Here is a 27,734-nt window from a genome sequence, read left to right on the forward strand (position 1 = left end):
AGAAAAGGAAGCAAATCATTGAAGCAGTGAGTTTGTTTTGGGCAAAACTTGTTCTAGGAAACAAATTTGGATTTTTAATGCTCACGTCACAAAGCAAACGTTTAAGGACACATTTGATGTTTTTTCAGTTTCTTTCTTCTGTTGCATTATGAAAGTTTTGTTTCGTGAATGTAGAAGTTCTGTAAAGTCAAAAAGCCTGTGGTAAAGTGAGCACCACGCTCCACCACAGAAAACACTGAAACTCCATTGAAGTTTGATCTGATCTTTAACTTGACTTCATAACGAAAAGAGTCAAACAAAGCTTTAATCATAACAAACATTTATGAAAAAGCATTTATCAGTAGAAAAAAGGCTGTTACGTATTTAATACACATATTGTATTATGATATAGATAATTCTACTACTTGGCTAAATAAACTGAAAAATTGTTGTACAAATAAAGGACAATATGGCGACTGTCTAGGCACACATTTAAAAATATGAATACAACTGTGAAGAAAACATTTGGCTCCAGGTTTGTTTTTTAATCCGAGGGGGTGAGCCTGATCAAAGTCCGTCATCAAAGACAATTCATTAAGTGTCCTTAGACATTAAGGTTTGAAACCACAAAACAGAATCTTAATGGAAGGTGAGATACCGAGTGATTTCCCACAATGCAGCGGGATATACGTGGTTAAGCTGCCATGTCTTTTTGTAGTGTGGTGAATATGAATATAAAGAAAGACACAAAATACAAATATTTTCAAGCAAGACAGCAAAGAAAAAAAAAGGGTAACAATGTATATGGCTTAGTGTGGGAAGTGGAAAATATAGTTACGAGATCAGATAATATGAGGATGGCAGAGAAATATGTGAATGTTTGGTTGAGAGATTCTGCAAATTCACTCACATCTCTGAAGAAGGTGTGAAATTATGTATTAAGTTCATCCATCATTTGTAACTTCTGCCGAGGAAGTTTTAATCATATATTTTAATTGCTGTTTTTCTGTCTTTAGCAGGATGACGCAAAAACTACTGAGCTAATTTTATTGAAACTTAGTTGAAAGGTGAAAAGGTAGAGGACAAGGAAGAATCCTTTAATCCTTTCAGAGCCAATTTCATTAAGGAGGCAGATTCAGGAATTGTTTTCCATCATCTGAGACCTAATCCTGGAAAAGCAACAAAGAGCAGGTGAAACTTTCAAAATATGTACAATATATATATATATATATATATATATATATATATATATATACATATATATGCACCGCCCTTAAAACACATGAACATTCACTGACTGACTGACAACTGACTTTGCCGCAACTTACTTGCTAACTTCTGATCATCACTATCTTCAGGGATTTCTATCGGGATGTATAGAGGATTTCAACAAATGGAATGAGATTGTCAATGCTCTGGTTTCTCAAAGCTAATGGTCCCAGATTGCCACTGCTTTACCAACACCAGGAAGATGCATTTTTGTTAAATAGCCCATGAGTCTTAATTGGCAGCAGAGAATTTGGATACAATCTCCCTCAGCTGTACTTATTTCCTGTTTCGATAAATCCTTAACTGAACTGAAATGATGCAGCTAATCAAAACGTTTCCATCCCTGACAGCAGCAGCAGCAGCAGCCGAAAGAAGGCCTAATATGACAGATGTCATTTTTGTTAATTGTGATTTTGTTTCCTCTACTCGTTAAATCTTGGTCTTGAATGTTGAGATTCGTGCACATTTACACTGAACACAGATAAACACAAGTTATCAGCCCTTCTATTGAAGCATATATACAATACATTGGCGTCCAATATTGTATTTATATACTTACATAGGCCATTTTAAGCATTTCGTTTCAAATATACAGATGATTTCATCTGTAGTGATAAGGATGATGGTGGTACAGCTGTGTATATGTATATATAAAAAAAAATCACATTCTGACTGTTTCATGAATTTAAATCTGGGAAATCTGTGGACATGAGCACTGTTTGCCTTGTAAATACATTTTTCTTTAACTTTTTAGGGTTCCCCCGACCCAGCTTACTAACTGGCTAAAGTTCCATTCTGGTACAGGCACTTTCGGCTTTATACTTCATTTTTATTTTTTTATATTTTCATTATCGTTATTTTTTTAAGTGTATCTTCAATAGAAACTGACAAACATGAGAGTGGACACAGTAAATATAACACAAAGTGATACAAAAAAGGAGGGTAAGCATTAAAAGCACTGATACAGGCACCGTGTTTTCCTCGACTACCCAGAGTACATGGCTACATCATGGGGAGGAGCCGCAAAGATCCCATTGAGTTCAGACAAGAGTTTTTCATCCTGAGGATGGAAGAGGAGGAGCAAACATTAATATTAGCAATTTCAAAAGTAAAAAATATTTCAACTTCTCAAAACTCTTTGCCTTATATATTATGTACGGTATTCTGAAACATTATCTGATTAATCAATTCCAAAATAATTCTGCGTAAAATAAAAATAATAAACACTCCATTTCATTACATCCTGACAATAATCTTTTATCATGTATTTCATTTATTTTTTCATTTTAAATTAAGGATATTTGATAATGAATAAATATACCACAAACATACACACACATTTTTACCTGTGTCTGCCTGTGGTTTTCCTGGTAGTGCTGAATGTGCTCTGACGGGATGTTGCCTTTCATCTGGTTGATGGTCGATGCTCCCACCACTGGTTCACTGCGGCTCCACTGGAAGCAGCAGGAACCTTGAAGAGGACTTGGATCCAGCGTCACTCCTGTTTGCCTCAGGCCTGAAGAACCAGATATCGCCAGCGTGTCGCCCACTGCTGGACTGGAGGAAATGTGCTGCTCAAACATGCAGCTGCTGTGAGTAACTGCCTGTCCACATGCCAGCCCGCCTTGCAGAGAGTGGTTCAGTCCGGTAACTCGCCTGTGCCATAGACCACTTTGCGAAACTGTTTGGCTTTCAGAAGTTTGGCCATGACAGTCTGGCATCAGCTGATGTCCGTTCTGCATGATGCCAGACTGAGGCAGCATCTGCTGCTGACCCTGTGGCCACTGCTGAACCGTGTGCATTTCAAAGGGGGAACTTCCCTGCAGACATGCTGCAGCAAAGGGAATGGGAATGATCTGTGTGGTAGAGGAACTTAAGTCATTGCAGGGAATCAGTTGTGGCAAAATGTCCACCACACCGGGTGCTATGTTCTTTGGTTGTTTAACTGAGCTCTGCAGCATGTGTCCATTCCCTGCCATCGCAGGAGCCGGCAAATTGTTCGGCAGGAACGGTGTCTGAGCAGGGACCCTTTGTACCCCTCTCATGATGGGCACCTGCCCGCAGGACTGGAATGAGGCTGGGGCATCAGGAACAACAAGATCTGGGAGCTCTATTGACGGGCTGAAAATGTCCTTGAGCTGCAGCTGTTGAAGAGGCGGTAGGTTGGTGTCAGCCGCAGCAATGAGGGGACCCTGGTGTGAGAGTTTGTTGGTGCTGTTGAGTATCTGTGCAGGGTCTGATAAGCTCTGCCCTGGATCCTGCTGGTGAGTGTAGAGTCCATTATTTGGAGAGTAGGTATGAAGAGGACTCTGTGTATTAAACAACTGTGCCTCACAGAGCTGAGTGGCTGAGAACAGAGCAGCGTCACTGAAGGGCTCCTGCGGATTATTGCAGAGGCTGCTTGGACCATCGCCTCCCTTCTCCTGGAACAGAACCCTGTCAATATAGTCAAATATGTCATTTGTGAGGATGCTGTCCAGCTCAGAGCTGATGTTGTTCGGCTGATCCTCGTCCTGACCCAATCTCTTGAGCGGGTTTTCCAACTCCATCAGCTCAGCGTCGCCCACCTCCAGATTCTGCAGCGCTGCACTGAAGTCCCCACTTTGAGCCATTTTTTGAAAGTTGTCGATCAAAGCCATCACAGACTGCTTGGCCTCTGCTTTCACAGCGACAGGGTCTGTATTGACCAGGGCGCTGTTTTCCTGCCACACATCACTGGAAATGGTGACAAGAGCGCGGCTCTCCTTGTAAACCTGGTCCACAGGTAAGGGCGGCTCCACTGTCTGGATGTACGCCGTTTCATCCTGTCTCAGGAAGCAGTCCAGCAAAGAGCGGGGCGCCATGTCCTTGCTTATGTCCGTGTTGCTGAACATTTTATTGAACTGAGAGGCCGTGACGTCCACAGTGGGGCCGGTGTTGTAGAGGATGGCCTCTCCTCTGGTGAGGCTGAAGGGAAGCTGCAAGCTCCTCTCACGCAAATAGTCCTCACCCTCATTGTTGCTGGAAGAGACCAAATGTTATATTCAAGAACACAAACCAGTCTCAGGTTTCAATAAAGTTATAATTCTAGTAACCGAGGCCGCGTTCAGACCCTGTATTAAGATCTGTCCTGAATGATCTGATCACAAGTAGACAGCGAGTCCGTATCAAAGTCAGCAAGTTTGCAGTTCACAGCTGGCAGTAAAATGAGTCCTGATATGTCTCCTGTGACCCTTGTGATTGAATCTCACTTCTCAGCTCTATATGGAAATAAACATGTACGTCAGTTCTTACGGTGAGAGCAAATTCTTACATTTTTACTCAGCTACAATCTATAAACACGTATATATATATAATTTTGTTCGCAAGATGTCTATATCCAATACCCATAACAAGAAAACATAAACGAGTCTTGATATTTTGTAGTTTACCGATAAACTTTATTATAAAAAACTATAAATATAATTATTTATCTAACTTGATTTTTGTGAATGTAAAAATGTTTTTCTGCATCATTTATTCTGTAAAACTGAACTTTTCATATTGGTGCATTTTTTGCTAAATAAACGCTGATCCGGATCCATCTTGGAAAGGCTCATATCAACTGATTTTCATGGCTTGAACGATAAATTAGTCAAGCTCTAGATCTTACTCATTTGAGATGAGTAAACATTTGTGTTTATTACGAAACTGTACCATGGGCTAAAACACATTTTCATTCATGCAGCTTAAAGACCACCTTGGTCCAAAACCCCCTCTGAAAGTGATCAGAGCTCAGATCTCTTTGGTGGGATTCCACCTGAACTTAGAACTGTCCACTTGTGACCAAAATCCTCTGAATATGTCTAATGGGTCGACCAATATAAAAAACACTTACACTAAAGCTTTCTGATAGCAGATGATGAATTCTGGTCGTCCTTCTTTGAAGATCAGCTTTGCATTGGACTTCACCCATACCCAGCTGTTTGATTTACTGAGGAGCCTGAAGACAGTGATTCCGGTCTCTCCTGTTTTAATCACTGTGATGGAAACAGCACACACAATAATAGATTAACAATGTGATAGCAGGAAACAACTCTTAACAACTTTGAGCGTAACACAAACAAATTGGACAGTAGTTGAAGTGATGTCTCATGTGGACAAGAGTGCGATCTCTGTTTTGGTTACAGTACAGTATTCTGGTTCATATTAATAATTATTGTACAATTAACAATTATTTTGTAATTGTGCATCATACTAGAAGCAGAATATTTTGGAAAACGTCTCTAATGACAATAAAAAACAGATAAATAAAACTTGTCAACTTTGATTCCTGTTTCTTTCATTAAAAACAAACAACATCAAATGAGACATATGATGTTTTTTCGAGTGAGAGGAGGAGCAGTCGGGTTCAGCAGACAGAAGCAGGAAGTGAGGTATTAACGCAGTCTTCTTCGTGTGTCACTGATTTTTTCACCGGGAGATATTTGTTTTATTTTTGTTATTTTCAATTTTGCGTCCGTCACGTGTTAGAAGCATCATCAACCACCCCCACTCATTTGCGGTTAATCCCCTGCTGTGTTCATCCATCGACTTTTCCTGGATTTCAACAGACGTTATACTAGGGGGCCAGGCGGATAAAGTCTGTAGAAAATACGGGGCTTCTCACTCGGACATTTGCGTTCACACATGCTACTCCTCCATAGAAATAACGGAGGATCTGCGGAGTCCGGTGCATGTTTGAAAGCAGCTTTATACATTGTTTTATATTATAAAAATTATAATAAATATTAAAAGTTCAAAGTCCGCTCATGCCCCCCCCCCCCCCACCCCCCCCCCCCCCCCCAACCCCACCAAGCAACTGACCAATTACAACAGAGTGGTAGCAGTTGGCCAATCAGAGCAAACTGGGCTTTATCAAGAAGTAGGCTTTTAAGAGAGAGGAGCTAAAACCAACAGTCTGAGGAAAGTGAACATTAGAGTAGGTTAACCTTTTACAGTAATAAAACAAATACAAATGAATATGTCTCCCTATCAAAGCTCAAACTGCCAACATACTGCGCAGGTGTCTGTCAGCGCAGTACATCATATCAGCTGCGTGGATGAATTGGTAGCCGGAGCCTTTCATACACAGTTCAGTCTCTGAGTAGCCCAGGATTATTTTCCCCCTGGAGAAAGACAGAAAACATAAGTTTTGTTCTGCTGCGTTACAAGAAAACAAAACAATCTGCAGTCCAGTTGATCGAAATAAAGCCTGAGAAGCTGCCTGATGTGTTCCATTTATATAAAATCCAAACAATTACCTGCCATGAGAAAGAAAGAGAAAACTTAAAAATGGAGGAATTTGCTGCACCTGCTGTCAATGCCCATGGGTGTGAAGTCCAGCTGGTGTTTGGTTTGAAACAGAATCATCTTAGCTCTGATCTCCACGATGGACGGGGACTGAACAGGCATCGCAATGCTGAACAGAGCCAGCTGAGGGTGGTTGCACGTCTTGTTGTCCTTCACAACACTCTGACCGTGGAGGAACTTCAGTCGCCCCTGGAACTTCAACGCCTGGTTCAGAGAATCAAGTTTTGGTATGTTGAACTGGCCTTCAATATTTCATAATGACTGCATCAGATTTAAGAAAATGTAATAATCCACCACTAGCCTTCATTATTGGCTACTTTTGTTCAGTTTAAGACAAATATTGTATTAACCAGAAAGCCGGACGAGTTGTCCAGGAGGCAGCGGAAGCGACACACAAAGCTCCGCTCCAGGATGGACGAGTTCTCTGGAGGAAGGTGCTCAGGACTGTACCTCTCTGTGTTACCAGAGCTCTGCAAGCCTGAGAACAAAGATCATAATCATAATCATATTCGTCATTATTCATACAGCACTTAATCAAAGCAATCAGATAAAACACAAAGAAAAAAAACACTTTAAGATTAAATAATAGGAATATCTTTCAAACTTAACATAGGTTGAATTCTAGCAACATCTCTCAGTAGATAAAAACATGTTTGCACAAGTTTTGTTATGTGCTGTTCGAAGCTCAAGTTGCAATGAAACATGCTTCTGCGACTGCGTCTGCGTCTTTTCACGCCGCTGTGGTGCTAGACTCGTTGTCATTCATGCTTCCCCAACCCCAGCTTCTTACCAAGCAATTCCGCGCCAGAACACTAGGCGGAGTAATGCTTTTTGTCGAAGACGACCTGAGAGACGCCTTCTTTCTTCTTCATCGATTGTTTATTTACATAGCTACTGCGGCTCCTTGTAGCCTTTTTCAGGCAGACAAATACGCCAGTCAGTGACGGGTTATACAAGTGGTCATACTTTCGGATCTCTTCTGCCAAACGCTCTTCTATTTGGTCCATATTCATTCTTCTAAATCTCCCGTTGTTTCTGCCTGTATTATGGGGCATGAAACCGGAAATGCAGCTCCAGAAGGGATGTAGAGCAGACCAATCACAGCCTTGCGGGCTGAGTGAGCTTGCGGAGCTTCGCCGTAAATTTTAGAAAAGTGGGGCGACGCCCGTCAGCACGTAAGAAGGGATACATAAGCACGTAAGGGACCCGGAAGGGCTCTTGCGCTTACGGGCCCGTGAAAACGCAGAAGCATGTTTCAGGCACGGCCAAGATTTCTGACAACAGACTTTATGTGTTCTGACAGGTATCCAGTAGATGGCAGTATTTGAATGGCCCGATAAGACATTGGAGAACTCTGACAGAAATCCACTGTTTGTTGGAAGTAACAATTCTGAGTTTAAGTGTAAGCAGGAATATTTGTTTACATTCGAATTTTGTTTGATTAACGCTCACAATGGGGCAGCTTCATCAGAGAGGAGGACATACTTCAATGAGCTGGCTGCTGTCATTGGGAAGTAACAAAGACTCTGTTGAAAATATAAAGTCCAGATTTGTAGGATGAAATCATTCGCAATAAATGTTTTGCTGGAGAGAGTCCTCACATTAAAAAGTGTGATTTTTTGTGAGTTGACAGTCCGGGCAGTCTTAACAGAATTTTCCTTATACTGTATCTATGTCAAAATGCATTCTTGCTGACCACCGCACAGGCCAAGCCCCCTTAATACAGGGATAGGACAACTAATATACCAACTGACATGCCTATAGGGGGAACTAGAGGGGGATGATATGCACTGAGGAGGAAGGTGCAGTCAGATGCAATGCATGTTTTGGCTCAATATTCATTGATAAGAAGATAAGAAGATGGAGATGGTACACATCACAACCAGGAACCTCTGACTGAAGTCGTCTTCACACAGAGATGTGCAGACTGGACTCACGCTTATAGCTTAGAACAAATTTCGTCACACTCACCATTTCCTGCCGTGCTGATTGGTGGTGGGTTCAGGGCGAAATGCAGCTGCTGTCTGAACATGTCTCGGTCGTCAGTGTGGATGAGATCAAAGACACTCTGGTGAACCACATCCGACTGTTGGCAGTAGAGAGGAAAAACTTTATCTACATCAAAAGGGATTTATAGACATGAGGTGTGTAACACTTAAGGCTCCACCTCCTATGGGAGAACAACATTAGCAATTGCTACATTCCTGCTGACCCTTACAGCAAGAATACTAATGTTGTACTCTCAGACTCATATTTAGCCGTTTATTGGGTAAACCATGTCTGTTTCATAGACTATTTGCCTAAATGGACGAGGTGACAGCTCCGCAAAAGTAAAGCCAAAACATCTTGATCCCCATTTGGTGGCTGTCTGCAGCATAGGTAATAAAGCCTAAATCCTTCATGTTAGCAGATGTGACATTTTAGGTAGTTCTTATCAAACTGACTGTTCCAGTTTTCATATTTCTCATAATTTAGCTTTTAGTAAGTTATTTGATGACATAACAACAGGTTTTAACTTGAAGATTGACAGCTGAGGCTGACTGGTGAGTGATCGACTGCATGTCTCAGCGTGAGCGTGATACTTTGGCTGTACACCCCGATCACTGTTGAACAGAATCTGGCTCCAAATGACATCCGTAGTGCTGCTTCCTGAGATATTTTGTCTTAATTTTTTAACAGAGGGAGGAAGTGGAGACGCGTCGTCCATTTTTATTAACAGTCTATGGACTTCAAACTTCACGTCTTCACCCAATAAAAAGAATCCATAGTAACACAACAATGATATTAAATTGGATAACTGAGTGAAATATTTAACTAATGCTGCATGAGGCACTTGTTAGTAATTTTAACAGTGAACTTTCAAATGATGAGTTTTTAAGGAGGCCACCTGCTCACCTGATGGAAGCCCAGGTATTCCTTGATTGTGGGAGAGGCATAAAACACCAAACCCTCCGATGTGACCACGATCACAAACCCATTCAACGCCTGTACAGGAAACAGACAGTTAAACACATGTAAACTGTACATGGCAGGTATTCAACTGACACATAGACCAATCAGGCGTATCCACATAGACGGGACACATGCATGTCCAATATAATCACTCACCACCACATCAAATTTAAATATAACAACCTTATTATGACAGAAGCAGCTCTATAAGTTAGTGATTGAAAAACAGTGGTTTGACCTTAATTGTCTGTAAGAATGTTGTCAGGATGATTTATTGTGTGGTTACTTTGTGTTGCTGACAGTACCGAAATAAAATTCCCCCAACTTGGGTCATGTGACCATGAAGAATTAATTTTACGTAATTTACAGATCCAAACCACAAAAAGACACATATAGGTATTGATTTGTTTTTAATACAGTTACTTCCCTATCTATTCAAAGTAAATGTTTTTTCAGTTTAAAGGACAAGGGGTCAAACAGTCCGAATGGTTTTTCATCATCTAAAATGACAGCTCCTGCTTCTTCAAGTCCTTTCTGTTAACATAATCACTGCCTGTTCTGATCATCACACAGGTCAAAGTTCTAAACTGGAACTGACAGCTGAGCCTAAGATAACAAGGTGCAGGGAACTGGACATCCACCGGTTTTGACAAAAGCCATGAAGCATGGCTGGGTTTTGACAACAGGCCCCGAGACGAGCAGCGTCACCTGTAATAACTTCCTCCTTGACGGATCCACCTGGATTAGCTCTAATACACAAAATGGCAAACGCACATTAAACAAAGTCTGACTGTGCATTGCTACACCTGTTCGCCTCGTGCTGTTTAGGTATTGTGTATTCATTTAAATACAAGAGTTTCATGGTTTTCATTCATTATCTCTGGTTTTCTGCTCCTGTGATAAGTGAGTTCCTGCTCTTTGCTCGCTGGGACCTTTGTGTGGGATTTTAATAAATGTACTACAAATGAATAATGCACTTTCAGATAATTTATAGTTGGGTTTAAATGGCAGTTTTCCCCTCGATGTTAACTCATTCCTGTGTCGTACCTGGAGTAGCAGGTCGCCCTCGGAGAAGCCTGTGGTGTCCATGTTGTTCCCTTTCTGTCCGTTCTGCCCGTTCAGCCCAGGAATCTGTAGACTGCTGCTGCTGCTGCTGTTCTTCATGATGGCTGCACACAGAGACAAAACAGAGAAGACTAAATCAGCAGTGTCAATATTTTTATAAAGGTTGTAGGTTTTAAGAATGCAGGGGAATGCATTGTAGGTTTCAACCATATCAACTCTGTGTGAGTGAAGCAAAGTTTTCCCCCTGTACACCGGGATAGACGTTTGTAGATGTTTGTATATATGTATGTGCATGTACAAAATAGCTGAACACCTCATTGATGGAATTTCAGCAAACTTGGTGGAGATTGATTGGTCAAAGGTTTTTTTTTTCCGTCATTAACTACCGTTCACCATTTGAAGGTCAAGATGGGGAACTGGAGCGAAAGAGGGGGCAGACCAGGGGGAGGTCGCCTCACACTAATATTAATAACTTTGTCAAACATCCTCATGCTGTGATTTATGAGCCTGGAAATGATGCAACGGCTGCAAACAAAAGTCGGTTAAATTGGCCCTGTGGCAACACTCGTGCACTTATGGTGATGATGAGCTAGAACAAGTGAAGAGTTATCCTGAATCATTACGGCTCGTTGTGTGATTTTAAAGGGTATATCCACACTAAATGGCAAACTGCACCACACACTGTGTTTCCTCTGTCCTTGTGGGATCCCTTTTGCTATGCAGACTGTATTTTTACAATCCTGTGGCCAAGTGTTACAAAAAAACCTTGTGAGGACCTATCAATAATCTTAACTGTTCTGGCAGCCTGCATTTTCCGCACACACAACACGTACACAGAAATAATACACACACAAACACATACGATCCTCCTGCATGTGTCCCTGGAGTTTTTTTTGCAAGCAATAGCCGCCAAAGAGTGCTTCTCTTATCTGGAAGGCCACTACAGGAAAATCCCAGGATATGGCCTCTCTCAACCAGTCAGTCCAGTCCTGTCACGCAACTTCTTAAAAGGAGGGAGGGGGCCCCTGAGCACTCCCCTCTGACACAGACCCTCCACGCCCCTCAGCCAGAACTCACACAGTGTTTACATAAACACCGACCTGCACGGCCTGACAATCACACATCCACAGCACACAAAGCTGCAAGCCTGACAACGCAACCCATGCATGTGATTATTGTTAGTAAACTGTGAGTTGCATGTGCGCCAGTACACTGTCATCAAGAATAAACTGTCAGGCAGGGGGGAATTTTTTAATCACATTCAACAATAGAATATGCATACCTCCGCCTAGACCCTACAGTCCTCTAATGAAACGACATTTAAATACACTAGACTCAGATTTTTAGGTGGATATGCACCAATTTGCACATATCAGTCTCCAAAACATGTATGATTTCTTACCAGAAGATCCATGAATTACTCAGGAAATCAATGAATATCTGGCAACCCTGGATCCCCTGACTGTATAACATCTGCACAAGTTCAACTTTACCATATACTCCTCCATGTTTTATGAATCCCTCCAGTAGTTTTTGCATAATCCTGCTAACTAACACAGAAAGACTGGCAGGTCGCTCTGAGAAGGCTAATGTCCTATCTCACCATGTCAAAGCAGTGTTTCCCATTAATTATCTAGACTCCCTTTTTCTAGCAGCATTTAAATATAAGCAATAACAATGACATTAGAGAGCACTATCTTGGTGTTTTGCTTAGTTGCTGCAATGTATAGCTTTGTGAAGCTCTGTGTGCTTCTGGCTTGCTTGCACTATTATCCATAAAGTATTTTTTACCATCCTCGCAGTCAGACCTCATAGTTTCAGCTGCAGCTGTGCATGTAACCGTAGGCAATTCAATGGCATGGAATGCAGTTCTCACTTTGACGTGAGAAGTTTTTCTTTCACTCTTTAGTTTGTGTACTTGTCGCTAGGAATATGTTGCATGTGAGGGCGATCTTGCCCCCCTGCTTCCGAAATAGATTGAATTCTGTGCAAAACTCTGCACAGAGAAAGTAAAACAAAAAGGATTTATTTTTTAATCAGATCTGCAGCAAAGTGTATTGGGTCCTTTTCGGACCCATAATAGCACCTTCTGCCCTCCAGTTTGGTGGTGTTTTGTGATCGTACTGACTAACAAGGAAACTAAACAAAGACATAACATCCCTGGCAGGGATGATAAATAATTAATATTACACACTGTCAAACTCTTCCCACTTCTGATGTATTTTTTTTTCTCTGCTCAGTATTCGCGTTAGTGAGTGGGCCTCTTTGTGGCCGCCTGTTTGTTTTCATTCTGGTTTTCTTCCCCAGTGGTGAGGTCTCTGTTCTGCCTCCCTCATCTTCCTCTATTGTGAACAGTGTTAACACTTCATGGCACAGTTCTGTGCAGAGTTCCTCATGTGCACTCACAGTTCTCCACGACGCCGCAGGAGAGAGATGTTTCGTGATACTCGAGATTGACCAGAGGCTACAGAGACATTCCTGTAAGTTTGTTGGAGGCAGAGCAGGAAGAAAACCGCAGATTCCCACTGACATCAAACACAGACGCCGGCCTCACGGACAGGAAGAGAGTATTCACGTTTTTTATCGAGGATTGATATGATTTTATGGCATCTGTGTTTCAACAACAGGCCAGGAAACACTTATTCTGACACTGAGGCCAGATTTATGACTATTGAGGTGTTCTGGCCCGATTTATGATTCAACGAGGGATTTCTGTTAAGGCAGTGCCATCTATCATAAAATGGATGACTGCACTCGCTAATCCTGAAACAGTTGTGTTGACATGACTTTGTTCACCTTCTGATTTAAGTTTAGAAAAGGTTTGAAGTGATGACGTATTTTTCTGTATCACAAAATGCTAAACACTTACTCCAGAAATATGCAGAAGGAAAACTAGAATCTTGAGCTGACCAATCACGTTTGGTTGCCTCAACCTAGCAAACGTACGCGATGTAGATAGATTTTTCAAGATAGCATTCTATGCACCCGTAGATAGTTAAGTATGTGTTGTATTGACGATGGCAAACGACAGCATGTAAAAGCAACAAAGTAGCTTCTTTACTGTTGGATTAAGCAGTTGCAGCTTTCAACAGTAATGATAAAAAACATTTCACAGTCAACCTGAAAGCTTCCTCCAATCATTTCAAATTCTTTTTTTTTTTCGAAAAGCAGCGAGCCGCAGCGAGACACCAGAAGAGTTTCTAAAAACAGCCGATTTCAGGATTGGTGAAATGCTTTTATTTTATACAAGATTCACTCCAGGTAAACAACAGGGGATGAGGCGGTCTTTAAAGGAGTTCACGTCTTGTCATCGAGGGATAATTAAGAAAAACCAAAGAACCATGGGGGGGGGGGGGGGCAGAGTCTTTCTATGTGCACGACTCTGACTAGTCAACGACACAAGTTTAAGCAGAAGAAGTAGAGTTTGTGAGATGAATGCAAAGACATCGGGACATGGTGTCTCAGGCTGTGGCTGAGGGGTAGAGCAGTTGTCCGCCAACCAGACAGTCGGCAGTCCGATCCCAGTCTTTCCCATCTGCATGCCGAAGTGTCCTTGGGCAAGATGCTGAACCTTGAAATGCCCCTCATAGAAAAAAAAAGTGCTGCTAATGTATGAATGTGTGTGTGTGAATGGGTGAATGGAAAACTGTACTGTAAAGGGCTTTGAGTGGTCAACAAGTCTAGAAAAGTGCAATATAAATACAAACTAAGAAAAAAAATCACTGGTTAAAGAATTCAAATGAAACTGAAACTTAAAAAAAAGAATCTTTAAATGCTCTGAGAATCAGAATTAAAACAACCTATGAAAACAATATCTACTTTGAAGTATCCGCATAAACACTGAAGCTAAGGAGAGAGAAAAGGAAATGCAGTCACGGATTGGATGCCTGCCACATTCAGAGCAAGAATAAAGCATGCCAGCAATGCATAGGGGAATATTATCTTGATTTGAAAACATTTAGTTCCAGTAGATCCTGTACAGAGATCTCTGTTCTCACGCAGATGTGCAGGTAGGGGAGGGCTTGCAGCGAGTAACAACCAACGAGCTGGGTCACTAAGTCCGCAGGTTCATCCTTTCATCAGGCTTTTGATTAACGCCTCGTTTGCTTTCAACTACTGTAGCGTGACAGCCTCAATTTGTTATGGTGATTTTACCAGAGTGTTATGTAGAAAAGAAAGAGGGGAAGACAGATGAATACTATAGCAACTTGGGGGTTTACCACAAAAATGGGAAGTTTATGATAAAACTAGAATGTCACTTAGTACAGCTAACACCTCAGCCAAGGAAAATAGTCCCCTTAAGGCTGTTTACAGACATGAACTTTTTCCTGAGTTTGACTGTCACATCAGAAGAGCGTGGCAGGAGCTTCTCTGGGTCGATTAAGTATTAAGGTGAAGGATGCCACAGCATGCAAAATATGTAACTTCTGAATTCCAATACATAAATCACATGGTTTGTTGTGTGTATGAGTATTTAGTAGGGGGGCTGCTGGAGAAACTCCGGAGAATATCCATAGCAACAGACATGGACATTTGCGTTCCCAGTTTCAGCCCCTCTGGATCATTTCAGGAGATTATCCAGAGTTTGGTGCATGTCTGAAAACAGCTTTATGAATTCATTATCAAGATTCTTTCACTGATATTCTCAAAGAAATTAGGGTAAATGTGGAAAAACACCCCCATCCCACAATGTTTAAGAGAGCGAAAAACCATTCCAGGGTCCGTACCTCCACAAGATTTTGTGGAAATCGTTTGAATTGCTTTTGTGCAATCTTGCAAACTAACAAACAATCAAACGCAGTAATAGCATAACCTCCTTGATAGAGTTTATTGCAGGTTTTTTCGAAATCCTATTTCACACATAATTTCTGTAGCACTTAACATATTTTCCTTTATTATATTTATTTTCATTAAATGCTTATAATTGTCTCAGTGAACATGTTTTGATGAATAGCCCCGTTTACGGCCACAGAAAGCAGGTTTGAAACGCTTTGTGAGCTGTAGCAAAAAACACTAAAAGCAGACCTTGATTATCCTGAGTTTTATTTACAGCCTTAAAATTGTATTATTTTAGGGCTGTAATTAGGAAATTACAGCCCTAAAATAAATGTAGTAACACATTTTCTATGTGTCGGATCTTCGGGTGGGACAACTTTTCTAGATGACACAGAAAGCCTCGGTGGGCGAGTTTGGCTTTGGCCAGCCCGGGGGAAATAATTAGGTTTGCGTACGAAGGGTGGATTCAATGCTGTGGTTTAAAGCTGGAGAGACTCAGAAACAAACCTTCCAGAGAATGGAAATTGTTAAAAAGAAAACGAAAACATGATTAAATCTGTCTCCCAGCGGTCGCTTGCATTCTCACGATACACTAAAAAGGCAAGTCATGAATCAAGAGCCGACACGCAAGCGCTGTCAGCCCGGCATGATGTCCTCTTCTCACATGTTGTGATACTGACAGGTGATTTACGTTGAGGTTTTAAATGCTCATATTAGCAAAACCCATCTTTCAAATAAATATATCCTCATAATGATCCCCTGAGGATTCAATAACAAAGAAAACCGGGCTTCCCCACACTGATACTTGTCCTTACCTCTTTATTTCTTCTCTAACACTCGGCCGTGTGTTTGTGTGTACATGGTTCAGATGTCCCCCGAAATACCATATTAAATTAAATTATAGCACATAATACTGTGTTACCACATCAACGATGATTGCTAACAGGCCCTGGATGTTTTCAATGGACTTGGAAAGCCAGTCCACATTTTTCTGAAATTTCTACCAGCGTCACACAAACATGTCAGCAACAGTGATCCACAAGCCTTTCAAAATTATTCAGCGCTGCCTCATGAAGTCACGCTATGAGTCCAACGGTCCAGCTTTCATAGCAAAGAACTTAAATAGCTTGTTTCATTATCGGCTCTGTGAATCATACTTGCACCCCTGAAAACTGCTTATGTTTGATCTTTTCTTTAACTCTTTTTCTTTTCAACGGTTTATAAGATCTTTATCTCAACCTTGAGGCATGTCCCCACTTGAACATCCATCCCTGACTTATGTTTTGACTGGGATAACCCCAGAGAGTCAACCTAGGTGATCTTGTTTAGATAGGCAGCCCAGGCTCTGTATCCATCATCCGGACTCAACCTTTCTTCTTATCCAACTTACTATAAATAAAATTAAGGCTGAGTTGTTATGTATATCTACAGTGTTTGATACAAGGTGAAAGTTAAGAGCTGATGTTGCCATGTGTTTGAGTCTAAACGTTCTATTAACTTTACTTTGAACTGCTGTTTTAGTCAGTTTTAATCAAGTTAGGCAATAAAACAATGACTCAGGCAATCATGTCTATGTATAGTTTATTTTAGTGCTATCACTACCATTTTGTACATGTTCGCCACAAGGTAGATTGTGTGTCTTCATTCCTATCCTTACATTTCTTCAACCTGTGAATATGTGTTTGATTCAAAACTTGGAGGATGATGCATACCTCTGCTATAGGAAAATGCCCCATCTAACCAATCCTAGATTTGCCCATTTATCCAGGTCCACATAAAAACTTAATCTTCCTCGAGCCATCCCATACCCCACAAACGTCATGGCAATTGGTTCAGTAGTATTGGCATAATTCTAACGGATAGACAAACAAAAACAAAAACATAACCCCCTTGTCAGAGGTTTTTACGTTGCATCTTCTGTGGAACTGAAATTTGCTCTGAAAATTACACAAAAGCTAAATCTATGTCATATGGTACATAAACGTATCTGGCTATCTGCAGCAGCTATACAAAGACAACAGGAGATGTTGAAAGACAAAACTTTCCACAACACATGACACCGCCCCCCCTGATCCTCTTTCAAGATTTCACTGAGCAGCTTGTGCACAACTGTCAAGTGAGACTTTATAAATTAATTGTTTCTTATAACTCGTAGACACTCGTAACAATAGATGGATGAATGGAAGTGCTGAAGAACAAAAATAAAAACTTGTGAAATATAAAACTAGGACTTTCAGTTACTCCTAAGCTTATTTACACAGGAGCAACAACCTCAGATGACTGATGAAACCTAGTCTTGTTTGTGGTGGAGTTGCATTGGATGAACCACAGGAACATTACTCCTGTGACATTAGTTTTTTTTATTCATGACTTATTTTCATCTTTTACTTACGAATTGTATGACGTCTGTCGTTTGCTGCTTCGTAAAGGTCGCATGGATCAATGCTTTGTCTTATAAAAGAGTCGCTGTAACAAAATCACGACAGTCCATTTCTGAACAAATTCAGAGAAATCAACACCTCAGTGGAAATACACAAGGTGATACCAATGCTGGCTGAGATACACAACCCTGCAATCCGATATCCCACCTTACAATGTACAACACACTTCCTTTGACTGCCATTGTTTACTCAACAAACAAACAGATGAGAAAGCAGCATGGAACGTTTCGCTTTCAGCAGCGATTTACAAAACACTTAAGTTGGCTTTAGGTGTTGTGACACACAAGAAGACAGTTGGCATGGTTGACACTTCACATAGTGTTCATTCACTCCAGTGCTAACAGGTGAAAGGCTCACAATTTAATGCCTGTAAGAGCATGTGTGGGTTTGTGAATCCACACCCCAACGCAACACAATTCTGAACTCACAGCCTGCACTGGATTACTGAGTTTTAAGAAAAGTTGTGCCAACACATTATCTTTTGTTCATTATACATTCATTGTACAGAAAAAGTGTGCTTTTGCCCCAGATATTTTACATGAAGTCTTTAAAGGCTGCATTTTACAAAGAGCTTTCCTAGTCTTAGCAACCACATAATTCCTAGAGCATGTGGACTGGGGGAGCCAGGGATCAAACCACGTGAAAGAAATGATTAGAACATGAAATCTATTCAATGGAATAGTTGCATCAAATTGTTCCCATGCAATTTTTCTGAAAAGGTCAACAAGCCTCAACAAATTACAAACCAAAACACTCATCTTTAGAACGTCAATATTTCGCTAAGAAGAGGAAAGCTCTTCGAGTCAAAAACCCCCTGCAGAATGGTTCTTTAGACCCGGTATTTGGCCAATTTAAGTTATTTAGTGATGCCCATTTCACACAAGAAATTTGAGGTTTAAGTACTTCTATTATTTAAGTGAGCAATTTTAAGTTTTCACTTTTAAAGTGCACTTTAATGCAGGAGAATTCAGTCGGCAACTTAAGCTACAATTTACTGCTAAACCATAGAATTATGCACAATTACATTATTACCGGTAAAGCTTCCTTTCTATTCTTGTTTCAGTCACCCGCACGTGCAATCTATTCATTTATTTATTTTCTTTCTTCAAACAAGACAACATTTAAAATTACATTTAATTGTTTAATTGAGTTTCCGACCCACATAAAGAACCATGTCAGAGAGTGTCTGACCCATTTTCGTCCCAGTTGAAGACGACTGGCTGAAGCGTGGTGACCCAGATTTAACCCACATCATCATGTTACTCCGAGGAGGACATCGGTCATCAGAGGCGGTCTTTGCATTCACATCACTCATAATTTGATTAAAGCTGTAGTCCAGTTACTTAGCATTACATTTCTGTGTTAAGATATCTTGAGTATTTAACAGATAGTGTTGCTCAGGCATCAAAAACACCAACTCCTACATTTCTAATAATTGTACTACCCAACAAACGCTGATGATCCCTAGTTAATAACTAAAAGGATCTGTTAAAGCTGAAATTATGTTTTGACGGACTGATCTTTATGTGTATAGGCGGCAAGTCATTTCACAAACCTATATTGTTGCAGTCTGATAATTGCAGTGAGTTTTTCAATCCTTTGTGTCACAAATAATATAGTTCCAGTCAACAACTGTCGGTATTTCTGGTTCTAACTAGGGCTGCACAGTATATCGAAAAACCTATGTACATTGCGCAACAAACATGCACTATAGACGTATTGCAAAAGACGGCAAAACCTGTGATAAATAAGTTTTCTCATGCACCAGGTATTCACTCTCTGCATGTCAATATATTTGGCCGATCAGATGGAGCCCTGTTGCCCTACATGATGAATTAAAGACATTCAGATCATTGATTGGTTTTTCCATCAGTGAATCATTGTCGGAACAAGAGAATATGAAGAGAATAGAGAGAAAACAGAGAATTTGAACCTCCTCCAACTTAACTCTACTGTGGAAACACTTAGTGATCACGTTTGCCCGTGTCAGATTCATCACTATGAGCGGTTAATTATAAAAAATATTGGTGAAGCTGAGGAAAATAACTGCACGGACACAGATAGACACACAGACTCCACTGCTGTATGCGTCTTTCTGTCTCTCTCTCTTTCGCTCTCTCTTTCTCGCTCTCTGTCTTTGTTTTTGCTGACGTCTCTGACTCGCTACAGTTAAAATGTTGATTGATTTGTCGCCACAATATCAACACTGATCATCGCATAATGATCGATACTTTCATCAATGACATAAGTCTTTCTTCAGAGCAGCATGCGTATTCCTCAGCCGCTCACTAACTAGCTCTTTTCCTCTCTTTCTCTCTCTCTCCCTCACACAGTCACACACACACACAGTCACACACACGCACACAGTCACACACACGCACGCACACACACACACACACACACACACACACACACACACACACACACACACACACACACACACACACACACACACACACACACACACACACACACACACACACACACACACACACACACACACACACACACACTAATGACAAAGGCAAGAGAGGATTTAAATAACTGACAGAGCTGCTAAAACCTTTAAAAAATGTACTCTCACGGTCCAAACCTGTATGCAATGACCCCACATTAACACTGTGAGTGGGCATAGTGGAGTTGTGCATGGCTCCCTGGTGTCTGCCCCGGACTTGGTGGCACCGCGGCCAGGCTGTGCGCCTTCTCCTGGCTGTGGAGCTGTCAGTGGTCTCTCCGTCATTGCCATATTTAACAACATTATTGCATATCGCATTTCCTAATATCGGGCAGCCCTAGCTCTAGCCACTCTGTAGTAGGAGAGAGATTCCCTTTTTGTCAACGGCATTATTTTATGAGTTGTACTTGGACTGATAACAAGCTATAATTATAACTCTGATGAAATCCACAACCTGGAGCCAGAGCTCTAAAAAAAGAATAGGCTGCTTGACGGCTTTGTCTCTGTCGCTGCGATCAAAAGGAAACATACTTACCCTGTATATGCTGCTGTCGTGCCATCACTGTACATGTTCCATCCATAAACTGATCATAAAGTTGCCACATGGACAATACAAACTAATCAAGAAGGGGTCTAGTCCTGATAATATCATTTTGCTGGGACAAGTTTTGTACTTTGAAGCCATTACCTGTCTCCAAGTTTTATTCTTGGCGATCAAGCTAGTAATTAATCCAATCACATGGGTTATAATTGACAGAGACATTTAGTGCTGTTTGTGCAGTACAAACAGAAGATCATAGCGTCTGAACAATGCACAGACAATGTACCAAGACGCAACAAAGACGTCACGTCTTTGTTGCGTCTTGGTACATTGGTACATTGCATGCGTTTTAAAGTCAGTGTCAGAGGTACCGATCAACTTACTCACCATCTCATCTGCCAACTCCATGACTAGTCTGTTAAACTCACCGAAATCTATCATTTGCAGGTGGTGATGTTATGTGCATGAATCACATATAATTGACTCACACTCATGATTCATCAGATTTCATGAGTCTGGGTGCCTGCAAGTCTACTCAGTCATCAGTGAAAACTGGAACCTTCATCATTTTTTGCATGTGGACTATTGTAGTTGTTGTTCACTGGAGAGGGTGGAGTAAGGTTTCAAGTACTGAGGATGTGTTGTTTCCTAAAACCAGATTCCTACATGCTAATCATTCCTGCCTTGGCTGTCAAAGGTGCTGCCAGTGCAGCTACTCCCCGATCACTTCCAGTTTGGGCAGTTGAAAGGCCTAGTTTCTCCTGTTTTGAATTGCCCACTGTTTTTGCATATTGTTACCTACTCCATGAAAACCTCAGTCCTACAATGGGATGTAGGAAGACTAAGAAACATTGTACAAGCATCTACTCAGCAGTTATCTTCTGTCAATCTAGACAGCAGTGTTAGTGCAATGCAAGGAAGGGCTTGTAGGATTTGCCCTAAAACACTGATGTCCCGGATCCAAGTCCATTGTCACTCAGGGCCAAGGTTGACATCCTCTCACAACAGTGGACTTCGCTTGTATTTCCTCACCTTTAAAGTAGCTCTTGGCCTTCAGGTATCCCACACTAAGGCGAAGGACCGACAGTTTGTCCAGACGAGAGCGACCCTCCTCAGATAAGGGCAAGAGGTCTGTGAGGCGGTCCAGTTCCCCATTCAGCCGATCCCGGTGTCGCTTTGAAGGGTTTGATTTGACAACCTCATTGCCTTCATTGACTTTCTTTCTGTGGAGCAAAAACAGAAAAAAAACAGGGCTGGTCATTTTAATCATAAATATGCTGAGGAAGACAATTAAGATTGAGGACCATGGAAGATTCAGGTCAGGCAACCATGTGGGGGGAAAAAAGTATTTATTGTGGTGGACATGATTTAGCAATGTTAGCATTGAACCCCACATAACTACTGGGGGACACAAAAAAATCTTAAGTTATAAGGCTAAAACAAAAAACATTTAGCAATTTTTTTATTTGAGATTCTGCTGTTTTGTTCATCCTTATCTGCCACTAATTGTTTATTCTTCAGGGAAACAATCTTCGCCTAAGAATAAATCGTGCAGGAACCAGCATGAAAAATTGACAAATTACCTTAAGCAATTTCATTGACTGCTTATGTAGCTTATCCAAATGGAAACCGGTTTTGACCATGACTGCAGCTTTACGTGCTGAAGTGCAAAACACAAACTCAGAATTGAGGCATGTCATTTCTCACAAATCAGATGCACATGCTACACCTGGAACAAACAAAAAAGAACAATTGGGATAACACAACACCACTGCTGTCGTTCCTCCACCACACTCAGACCCAACAGAGTCAAAGTATTCAGAAATAATCGCTACATTGATGGAGAAGAACCATTTTGGAAGCCAACCACTTCAAAACGTATATCTGCAAGCTCATTCCTATCAGGAACAACAAGGAGTACGTCTCAGGAGTGTGATAAGTTCTCACAACAGTGAGCCACAGGTGAGAAATTATCAATTATAAATTGTAATATCTGAGTGTCAAAGTCCCCCTCAGATATTATTACCTCTACCAATGAGGTTATGTTTTCATTGCTTGTTGGCTGTTAGCAAGATTACGCAAAAACTACGTAACCGATTTTCTTGAAACTTAGGGCAAGGGTTGGTGGGGTTTGGGCCGAGACAGAAATCCGACTCAGGATTTCTATTGGTCTGAAGCAAAAGTCCTCTCGGCAAATCTTTACGAGGTCAGTCTGGTCTAGTCGGTTTCTCGTCAGTAAATCACTTGATTTCAGCCGTAGAAAAATTAAAAGTAAACTCAACATCAACAGCTTCTCCAAGTCAGTTACTAATGGAGCCTATCTGCCGTGTCAGGCTGCAAATTCTTCACCTTTCAGCATATTTCTCTCTTTACTAAAAGCTATGTTAATGGCAGGCTGTTATATTTCCTCTTCTGCCACTGAATAGTGTGGAGAATGCAAACCAAAACTCAATTGTTGGCATCAGATCTTAGCTGTACCTTCCCAGAAATGGAGAAGGACTGATCTCACTCTCAAGAAATGCCTACCGGAGACAAAAGCCAGCATTCAGAACAATTTTTTCTACCTAGATTTGCTATGGATCACGGGGTAGAGCAGCAGACATCAGGGCATTCATTGTCAGAAACAAAGATGTTTTACCTCATCCATTAATTTCAGCTGGAATTCCTTATCTATAGAGCAAGAGTAGAGCTGAGCATTAGAAATGACCTCAAACACCTCAGTCGCAAATGTAAGACAGGACATGTTGCACTGAGTCTGCTGCTATGCCACTGACACATATTTGTCTGTTGAAAAGATATGAAGCATCTGCCAGATCCAGAGGAATGAGTCAGCGGCTCAAAAAGTATTGAATGTGCTCGTTCTATATACAGATGTTTGGCTCTTCATGAAAAGACTGCTGATTTGGAAGTAAGGTAGTTTACAAAAGCAGGCTCTGGCTTAGTAAGTCTTCCAGAAAGAGAGACAGAAATAGAATTGAGAGCTCACACAAAATAACACATGAATGCAGTTCCTATTACCAGTGTCCTGCAGAGGCACAGGGGCAGTAATCAGGTCAGATCAGGTATGAACTAAACCATGGCTCAAAAAATCATGCTTTTAACTGAACCGTGGGTTTTCAGGAATCTTCTGAGGCCTAGCTTAGCCTCTAAATGGCAGATATTTGCTCTTTCCAGTCAAGGTTCAGAGCAATGCAGAGACAATAGCATGATATGAAATGAGGGCATCTGGTTACAGACAGACAGTGGAGAATTGGATGCAAGAGTTTCCACCACAAACTCCTTAGGGTGAGTCAAGTTTGTGGCAAAAGGTTTTCTTGTTTAAAGTGATTGATTTTTCACTATTCATAAACAGATCAGGGTTATCTTGAGGTTCAGTGTCTTGCTCAGAGGCACTTCAACATGTGAACAGGAGTTGGACATCAGACGTTTCAATGGTTTGACTTGCCAGCCACATCCTGCTTCCTCATTAGTTTCTCCCTGCTCCCCCACGAACGTAGAGATAGTGATACCTTTCACCTTTTAATGAGATAACAATGTAACAATAACAAGTTTAACACAAAGTTACGTTGTTGAACAATAATATGAAGCAATTCTAACATACACACCTAACAATGCTGAGTCAATCGTGTTATTAATGAAAACACATCATTTAGGTGCTAGTTCAAACTCAGGCTTTGATGGCAACGATGTTTCAAGAAGAGTTGGTCAGAGGAGCGACATTAAAAAGTGTTTACTTGGTGTTTTTGAAAATGTAACAAAGGGCAAAGAACAAAGAGGAACTGTGAAAGCATTCACCAGGAGTGTGTTAGCATTCTGCCACACCCCTCACCAACATATATGTGAGAGTGTGTGTATCATATTACCACCCTTTATTAAGGATAGCATTGCTTGCAAAGAAAAAAAACCTTAATCCCAAACATATAACGTATCATTTGCTTATGATCCATACACTCACACATATTACTGGAGTTGTTTTAAAGGGCCTATAAACTATGATTAACTCATATTTTCCCAGTGACTGTTTTGATACTTGTAGATACTCTCTACAGTGAATAAAGGATACAGCGGGTTCCAAAAAGACAAATGCAATAAATCACAGTGGATTCCTGTTGTTTAGTTTGGTAGAGTACAACAGCATTATAAATACTCCTATGATGAAATGGTGGCTTCCAATTTGAAACTGCATTTTCTGGAAGTTAAGCAAACGGAGAGGGTTGAGATCGTAGGTTGATATACTGTAAAGATGGATGACACATCTCCACTTCCTCATGCTCTATGAAAGTGAGGCCTTATTATCCACGACATGGATGGCGCCATCTTGCACTCATGACATCATTTGGAGTCTGAGCAGTGGTGGTCGTGGTGTGGATGTCCACCCCCCCCCCCCCTTTTATATCATCAAATAATAAATTAAAACCAAACTAATCAGACTTATGAACACTTGATCCTCAGTCTGATAACAACTTCCTTTACTGTTCTTTGTACTTTGGTCCACATCTCATCTGCTAACATGGAGGAGGCAGGGTTTATGACCTATACAGCAGCCAGCCACAGGGTGCCATCAAGATGATTGGGAGCTCTCATATCATCCATCTTTATACAACTTATAGTTTAAATTTGTTAAATGCACAATAACAACGTTAATTGAAAACCGAAAAAAAAAGTCTGCAGCAAGACTAGAGGGCTTGTTCTCTTTTGAAAAAAAGCATATAAATTACAATGAATAGGTACCATTTAAAATAATATAGTACAGTTCATGGTGAATGAGACAGCAAGCACAAACAGAAGGCATCTGGGCAATAAAACTGAGAATTTGGACGGTCCGATCTGCAATGGAATGCCTCTGTGTGGTGACCCCAGCCTTCTACAGCCAGGCTCAGTGGTGCCTTTCTGCAGCTGGACCGTCAGTCCCACATCTTCAGAAACATCTGCATACAGGTCACTTTTGTGTTTTCAGTTTTTACATTGGTAACAGCCTATTGATCATAACTAGTTTACAATGCATCGACATGTACAATATAATTTGAAGGAATATTTACTGCTATATGTTAGTTTAGCATAATACTTACTTAGATTTTGTTTGTTTTCTAGTATTAATCATTGTATGTCAATGTTAAAGCTAGTAAAGACCTATGGTTGAGGTTGCCTTTGTTTTACATTTACACCAGGACTATCTATTATAGCTCAAGTTTGCAATTTACTCTGAGTATTAAAGTTTGGTTCAACTAAAAATGTCCTATTCTTAATCAACTTTAAGCTCCACTCTGGTCTCCACCACTTTCTTGAAATAACATCTGGCTTTTTAGATACCAACTGGTCTACTCTTCATCTGTCGTATACAGAGGGTTTATCAGAACTTCTGCGGCTGCCCAACATGCATCAGCTATAAATGAGACTTCAAGCATCCATTGATTATATAAATACACTGATGAGTGAGTTAACACATTTACTCAACTAACAAAGGAACAACCCTGAAACTGATCTGAAAATAAGATATTGGAGAGAGAAGGTTTTTCACTTTAGTTTGGGTTGAAGGATTAGTTACTGCTGCGGTAACTAGGACGAGGAGAAGTGCAGACATTTTATAATAATAATAATGACTTTATTTGTATACCACTTATCTAAACAAGATTACAAAGTGCTTCACACAAAATGAGGAATGAATTATAATAAAATAAAGTTCAGTTTAAGCTTAAAACACAATCCTCCATCAGCTATGGTGAGTAGATAATGAGGGAATTTTTATTTGGGGGTAAACTATCCCTTTAAGATTCTGCCAGGGTTGGGTTTGATACCCTCCTCACTGCCTGTTCCCTTTGGGATTGTTTTTTTTATAGGTTAACAGTATGGATCAAGTGATCTATTAAGCCACATATTTCCCTATGAAGTGTATTAGTTTCATACTTCCCTCCACTGGTCTCCTGGTTCGCTTTGTGCTGAACATTAAAAAGAAAAGACCGAGCAGTGGAGGAAGGCAAAGATGACAACCACACAACATGCAGCCAGCCCTGATCCCACAGTGACGAAGGCGAGGCAGTATCACATTACAATAATATTCTCTGCAGCAGCAGCCCCCCCCCTCCTCCTCCTCCTCCTCGGAGCATCGCGTGAGAGCAGCAGCCGATTCTCCCACTTGATTGTGATTAATGCGCCAGGGCAACATATTTACGCCAGATCCCACTTACGCACGTCCTCTCTAATATAGTCCCCGGAAAACTACGCAGAGGAACATTGTATCATATTATAATACTCGGACCCATTTTTTGGGGGGGGGTACTTTTTCATTTAGTAACTTTGTGACAATTGAAAGAGTCACGTCAAGTTTCAAGTTACACGGTATCACGTGTGCGTTCCCTTCCACATGTTGCAGCCAGTTAAACACTGCAGGGAAGTCAGCCGCCATCTGTGACAGCAGGGAGAATGCGAGGCAAAGTTTGAAGATTAATGACATTTGTGCGTCTTACTGTTTGAGGACAGGCTTCTTCCTCTTCTTGTTAGCGTAAGTCCCCGTGTTCCCCAACATGGTTTCACTTCGTTCTTCCAACCTTGACGTTAGCTCCACGTTTTTGTTTCACTCCTGCGCCACAGGGGCTTCCTCCATGAGCTCCGCGCCGCGCCTCGTCGTCGTGTGTCGGCCAGCCACTCCTCCGGCTCGTATGTTCATGGACGCCCGCTGTTGCTGTGGCCGAGTTGACGGATCCCGTGGGCTGTCACAGCGGCTGACCCGGGTCGGGGTTGTTGTTGCGGAGGGTGGAGACTGAGTCACTGCTGCTGAGGGAAAAAAAGTGCAGGTTTGGAAAGTGAAAAGAAGGTTTTGGGCGCAGAAGTCAATTGAAGTCCGTCCCTCCTCTGGATAAACAAGCTTTTTTTATTCATGTTATTATTATTCAGAGTCTCTGGAGTTTCCGCCTTTTCTCTTTCACGGGGCGTTTTCAGGAAACGTTTT

General features: G+C 41.2%; 1 protein-coding gene across 2 annotated transcripts; it reads right to left on the reverse strand.

Moving 5' to 3' along the window:
• Positions 1 to 302: 302 nt before the first annotated feature.
• LOC128456497 (aryl hydrocarbon receptor) lies at positions 303 to 27,734 on the reverse strand. 2 transcript variants are annotated; one of them, XM_053440693.1, is made up of 12 exons: positions 27,253 to 27,296; positions 22,372 to 22,448; positions 21,821 to 22,011; positions 10,558 to 10,679; positions 9,454 to 9,543; positions 8,530 to 8,644; positions 6,909 to 7,036; positions 6,560 to 6,762; positions 6,265 to 6,374; positions 5,105 to 5,246; positions 2,595 to 4,248; positions 303 to 2,308 (listed from the first exon to the last, which is right to left on the reverse strand). In XM_053440693.1, the coding sequence occupies exons 4-12, from the start codon at positions 10,672 to 10,674 to the stop codon at positions 2,234 to 2,236; spliced, it is 2,634 nt and encodes an 877-aa protein (XP_053296668.1). In that variant the 5' UTR covers positions 10,675 to 10,679; positions 21,821 to 22,011; positions 22,372 to 22,448; positions 27,253 to 27,296; the 3' UTR covers positions 303 to 2,233. The 2 variants fall into 2 exon arrangements, with proteins under 2 accessions (XP_053296668.1, XP_053296667.1); XM_053440692.1 differs by lacking the exon at positions 22,372 to 22,448 and having other exon boundaries at positions 27,253 to 27,734.

Source organism: Pleuronectes platessa, chromosome 14, assembly GCF_947347685.1.
Source record: "Pleuronectes platessa chromosome 14, fPlePla1.1, whole genome shotgun sequence".
Taxonomy (NCBI): domain Eukaryota; kingdom Metazoa; phylum Chordata; class Actinopteri; order Pleuronectiformes; family Pleuronectidae; genus Pleuronectes; species Pleuronectes platessa.